This window comes from Nesoenas mayeri (assembly GCF_963082525.1).
Source record: "Nesoenas mayeri genome assembly, chromosome: 7".
Lineage (NCBI taxonomy): Eukaryota > Metazoa > Chordata > Aves > Columbiformes > Columbidae > Nesoenas > Nesoenas mayeri.
Genome location: NC_137551.1, coordinates 29,200,498 through 29,206,795, shown reverse-complemented (window position 1 = coordinate 29,206,795; position 6,298 = coordinate 29,200,498). Strand labels below are relative to the sequence as shown.

The 6,298-nt window shown below is 36.1% G+C and overlaps 1 protein-coding gene across 3 annotated transcripts in view; it reads right to left on the bottom strand.

Annotated features, from left to right (window-relative positions):
* Nucleotides 1-994: 994 nt before the first annotated feature.
* Nucleotides 995-6,298, bottom strand: part of ADD3 (adducin 3) — a 98,693-nt gene continuing 93,389 nt past the window's right edge. For all 3 annotated transcript variants that reach the window (XM_080347417.1, XM_080347416.1, XM_080347418.1), the window contains 4 exons: nucleotides 5,267-5,356; nucleotides 3,962-4,085; nucleotides 2,916-3,011; nucleotides 995-2,238 (listed from right to left, as the gene is read on the bottom strand). In XM_080347417.1, the coding sequence (XP_080203543.1) occupies nucleotides 1,940-2,238; nucleotides 2,916-3,011; nucleotides 3,962-4,085; nucleotides 5,267-5,356 (609 nt within the window). In that variant the 3' untranslated portion in view covers nucleotides 995-1,939. The remainder of the gene's footprint in view (nucleotides 2,239-2,915; nucleotides 3,012-3,961; nucleotides 4,086-5,266; nucleotides 5,357-6,298) is intronic.

Genomic DNA, 6,298 nt, shown 5'->3' with positions numbered 1-6,298 from the left:
TTAGCAAAAGGTGCAAATAGTTCACGGTTGCATTTTAAAAAATATTTATGCACATTGCATTCATTTAGATATATTTTTTAAAAAGTTATGAAAAGCGTAGTTCACAGGTTACTGTTTCTACATATGTTGTAATACAACACAAATAATGTAGAACATAAAAAATAAAGTAAGCAACTGAAAGTTTCCACTATGATTAAAAACACTGATTCCAGTATTTAGTGATAGCTAGAAAATTGTTTCCAGGATCCATTCCAACATTGCATTATCACACTGACACGGTCAAAGCTAACCAGCCCCCAAACATGCTATAATCAACATTTTTGCATGCCAAACCACTCTCCAGCCATATTTAACAATTATATATTGTATAATATTTCAACCGGCAATTTGGGAATCACATGGATCTTTAAAATGTACTTCCTATTGCAATGACTGATTTACAGACAGTTTGACACAGCGAAGAAAACCCTATGTAAAGTTCTATGTTTAGTTTGTATTTACAATACAGTAAAAGTACTAAAATGACAATATCAGTAAAAATGAGCAAGTGGCGGTACCGCCCTTACCCGTGGCACTAGGCTCTGATTTGCTCTGGGTTCATCCAAAGGACAACACAGATTCACGAGACCCTTTTACAATCCAAATGAAAGTGAAGGAAAAAACCCAAAGTGTTGCACTCTGCATGAATCCATACAAATTATTTAAAATGTCTAACATGGAAATGTCACTTTGCTGATTTAATAAAAATACCCCACAATCCATATCATATATTTAAAAAAAATAATCAAACTTTTACTTTCTTTGTCTCCTCCTATTTTCTTACTATTTCACTTTCCCTTTTAACAGTTTTGTTTCCTTCATTTGGTTAAGAGATTATTTTTCTTCATTCATTAGCAATACCATGAGAGAAAAAGAAAACAAACCACAAGTAATTTTTAAACATGAATCCAGTTCAATTTTATATGCTTTTATCCTTTGATTTCTAAGTCCCTGGATTCCTGACTTATATTTAAGTATACTCTAAACCAAGCATTCTTAAATACACTCTACTATTAAATGCTTGGTTCACATGCTTATAATACCTTTATACTGAATGGTATACAAACATTTGAACATATAAAATCTTCTTTTTGTTTTGCCAGTTAAACTAAATTATCAATGTTAAGTGTATAAAAGCCCCTTTCTTGAAAAATAAGGGTTTTCCCCTCCCCAACTGATAGAATAAAAAAGAAGTCTTCAAAAATTATATTTCACTAAAATGAAATATTTGGCAAAAAAGTTATTGAAGAATGGAATTCTTTAGACATCTTGTATAATTCCAAATAAACTTTCTCTTACACAGTTTTTCCCCTAATATTATGTGCCAGTGTATAATATTTCTATATGATCTAGTCTTAAAAAAGATTTAAAGGTGTGCTGTTACTATGCACCCACTCAAAGAGGGGTACAGAAACATAAAATATATGGTCAAAAATCACAATACAAAAATGTATGCTCTGGTTATGAAATGAGACAGCAGTTTTAAAAAGTCGTATGATCACTCAACAGTAACTTCAATAAAGACTTTAACTGTACTGAAAATTTTAAGGTCGGCAAAATACTCCAAGCAGAACTCGCTGCTGCATACTGTGATGGTATTTGATCTTGCTATGATGGTAATTGAGCACCTGCCAGTGTAGTTCTACATGAAACTAATGAGCGTTTCCAACCCTCATAGCAATTTTGGGCACAGTTAGGTGAGAGATGAATTAATTTTCCACTAACATGAAAGGTTTGATTTTTTTTGTCTGTTTGGTTGGGTTTTTTTTAAAGCAAAACCTCTTCCAGTTCCTTTTTGTGTAGGTTAAAAGTCCAGTTACTGCACACCCCTAACACTACGCTGTTAATGGTCAACTGAAACGTTTCAAATGTGCAACGTCTCCTCACTGCAGAACTGCACTTACGCTTCTACTTTCTCCTTCTTTTTACTCTTTTTCAGGAAAGATGGCGTGCGGAACTTCTTCTTCTTCTTTGATGGGGATTTGGAAGGCGAACCTTCAGGGGACAGGGTCTCTTCTATCTTTTCGGAGCTTTTAATTGTGATCTCTACGCTCTCCACAGTACTCGTCGTTAACTGACTGACCCTCCTGGTGAGATCTTCTTCCACATCATGTGCATCTTCCTTGCCGTTCACCACCACAACTGGCAACTCCACTGATATTAGCTTAGCGTTCTGGGTATAAAGATCTTCATGATTTTCTGAAAGAACAGACAATTTTGCAATTATTTATGTCCACTATAATGCAAAAAAACCCAGAATTGAAACAAAATCCACGGGGTCTGGATTGTGATGCAAAGAATGAAACTTAAAGTGCTTAGATGTGCTTTTTTCTCCCTTTATCTGTATTCATTGTAAACAGACAAATGTTGTGAAAATGTCATTAAAGCAAAATGGGCTGGCAAAGCTAACCTTATATCCGTCAGTACACATATAGTTGAAGCTGGATACACTATATACAAATACAGTCTACACAGCATATATGTATATAGTCCCAAGCGATCAGAATTACTCTTGACTGCATTAGACTAATTTAGGAAAATGCAGCCATTTCATACAGAAGTCTTTAGAAAATTACCCTTTCTAAATGCCTTCTTAGACTTCACTGGAAAAGTCTTGGGCAAGAAATCTAATCTTAATGCTTTCAATAAATTTGAAATAATATATCTATTTCCCCTACTCCAGTAATATCTAAGTTTCAGTCTGCCCTGCATTATTTTCAGTTTGTAAGAATTATGTACTAGAAAAAAATGGGAAAAGTAGTTTTGGTAAAAGAGGTCTCTTTTTGGATCAATGGACTTCATGCAAGTGTAAAGAAAGCAGCAGATGACTCAGGTTATCAGAGCCATTGGCATTGTACAGAAAGTGCTTGGAATACCTTCTAATTTGTCTGGGACATTTTGCGGGGATTGAGTTTGTGACTGCATTTGTGACACAGATGAACCGTCATCTGAGAATAATTCCTGTTCAGCATCTGCAGGACAAGATTTGAATTAGTCGCCATGCAAAAGTCAAAAACAAGCAAGAATGTCAGTGCTAGTGCCACAAGATTAACAGCTCTGCTAGCATCGCGTTGCTCATGCTGACAACATCAGGAAGTTACAATACACAGTTTAAACTCTATAGAACTACGGATTTAAACATTTTATTTGCTAGCAAACATTATATATTAGTTCTTTAATAGAAAGAATTGAAAAAAGTGGCAAGGTTGCATTCCAAGTAGCATGCCCTATGGTTTTATCTAGCTGTAAGTCACACAGTTTGCTGTTATAGTAAGGTATTATGCTACACCCTGACTGTGATATATAGGAAAATTTTTTCATTACACAATATTAGTGAAGAAAGAATGCATAGTAGATGTTATTGTTAAAAAACAAAGCAAACCCCCTATGTATAAGGAATTATGAATTATGGAATAATAGTGTTGGAAGAAGATTTAAAAAGTGAAAATAGATGAGTCCTGCACATTGGAAGAACAGAAGAAAAATTAAAGCCGCCAAGACCAAGCATCTCAGCAAACTTTTGCTCAGCTGCGCACAGACCTGAGCAACTTGATTTAACTTTGATATCAACTTTGAGGATGAGGTTGGATTAAGATGACCTTCTCAGGGCTCCTCCAATCTAAGTTATTCTATGATTCTGACAAAAAAGTCATTCTGTTACAGTGCGTTTTTGTTAACCCCATTTCTGAGCAAACCTTTCATTTTAGCACTAAGCAAAGTAAAAAACAAAAGAAAAAAAACACAAAACAAACCAAAAATCCAAAACAAAGAATTCCACCATCTCAAGAATTATTAGCTCTAAAGTAGTTGCCAACAGTATATACTAATAATTAACATATATACATTTTTTACAGTTGATATTTTCAAACTAAACCCTCATTATTAAAATGCAAACTCCAACACTTAGAAGCACATCACGGACCTTCCAACCCTTGCTGTTTGCGCTCAATTGTTTTCTTATACTCTTCCAGTTCCTTTTCTGTGAGATGGCTGAACGGGTTGGGTGGTGCCGGTGGCGCGTGTTCATCATCTTCAAATTGCATTGGCTGGAAAAGAGAAAACCACAAAATATAACAGTTAAAAAAAGCAGCAAGCAAACAAGATGTATATGGTTAATGTCTCTGTTTTGCCCAAAGTTTGGTGACACCAGATTGGTAGGGAATACAGAAGAAAACCACAGATGCATCCAGATGAAAATAACCCCATTTAATAGGCATTCACACAGTAATGAGCACTGAGCTGTAAATCATCATCCTTTTGCAGCAGCACAACTATTATTTGAGGGGTTTTTTTTCTTGTATCAAGGAGAACAGCTTCATAGTAGAGAGCTGCCTCAACAGCTTACACTTCAGGGACTAATATATTCTTCAGAGAAGTGGAAGTTCTTTAACAACAGGAGTTAAAAAATAAGGTTCCCCTTATTTTCTGCAAACATCCCAAATTCTAGGAATTTTTGTGTAGGAAAGTGACTATGCTCACGGTCCAGGTTGAGCAATCTAACTGAAAGAGCTCTTCTGAGACTATTCTTACAATGACAAAGCTAAAATTATACTCACGTTGAAAGAAAACTCATTTTGAAAATATTCTTTTTGCCTGAAGTAAACAAGCAAACTCCATAGTATCTCAAAAGAATACTGGAAACCAAAATGGGAAAACAGATGCACTAATCCGTGGCTGGTTGGAAACTCTCAGGACTACAGAGTCCCAATTAATCACAGTTTGTTATATAACTTTATTAGGGGTATCTGCACTGTTTGGAAGTATTTTTTATTAATGAAAATATTAATGTGGACAGGTAAGAAACTGCAAACCCTCCCAATAAGAAGCCAGTTTCCAATGCAAAGTGCCTTCTACACAGTCCCATCCCAGCTTTTAAACTCGGTTATTTATGGGTGTCAACCACTTTCTTTAGCAGGGGTTCCACAGATGGGTAAACAGATTATTTCTCGCACCATGTATTGCAAAGTTCATCACTCTTTAGCTGAAATGGTTTTAGACAGGGGTCCTACCTCATTGATTTCAATGGCAGGCAAACTTACTATTCATATTTCCATTTGAAACATTTTAAACCTCTGAAGTGAAACATGAATAAAATGTATCATATATGTCATTAAAATAATCAGTTCTAACAAAGCATTTAGAAAGAAAATGGCCCAAACTGATGTTTGAAAGACAGGCAGCCAAATAACCCAAATATTTGTAAATAAATCAATTATGTTCTACTCACTGGACTTGGCTTTTTATCCACAACAATCCCAGCAAGAAGCTGAGACTGTGGTCCTGCTGTCTTTAGGTCATATCGGTTTTGCTCCCTTATCTATAGAGAGAGAGGATAAACAGGGTTAAAACCAGATATTTCTCTTTAGCAAATCCTATGCCCATCAGTTTGCAAAGCCAGTAACACAGGTAGCAGCGAGTGGCTGGAGGATCAAGCTGTATCCTGCTGCACCTACAAATAAATGTCTCTCCTTCTACCTTTGAATGCACTGTATATCTCATTTAGCAACTTCAGATACTCCCAAATACCCAACCTAGTCCCAGCTCCTGCACCTCATAGAATCACAGAATCATTCCAGTTGGAAGAGACCCTCAGGATCATCAAGTCCAATCATAACCTAACTCTAGCACTAAACCATGTCCCTAAGAACCTCATTTAAATGCCGTTTAAGCACCTTCAGGGATGGTGACTCCATAATTTCCCTGGGCAGCCTGTTCCAATGCTTCACAACCCTCTCCATTAATATTTTTTTCCTAATATCCAGCCTAAACCTTCCCTGGTGCAACTCGAGGTCATTTCCTCTTGTCTTGTCACTTGCTACTTGGGAGAAGAGACCAACACCCTCCATGCTAGGACCTCCTTTCAGGTAGTTGTAGAGAGTGAGAAGGTCTCCCCTCAGCCTATGCAAACCAGCCCATGCAAACCAGTATTTAGAAATAAGCTCCAAGGAACAGTATGTCCCTGAAACTGTTCTCTCCATTCCATAAATGACCTATGTTAAGCTATTGGAGAGATCTCTGCAGTCACAAAGTTTGGTAAAGTTTTCCTCTCTGTGAATAGCTCACTATTTTCCCCAAACCAATTAGGCTGGCTTCACATTGTCAGTGCTTAAGAGACTGATAGATCAGATATAAATACAAATACAGATAATTAAAAAAATAATACAGAGCAGAAAAATAGGAATAAACCATCTAATGAGACAGTGACATGCATGAATTTAAATGTAATTGTCTGGGACTTGTATTATTAATCTCTAGATGA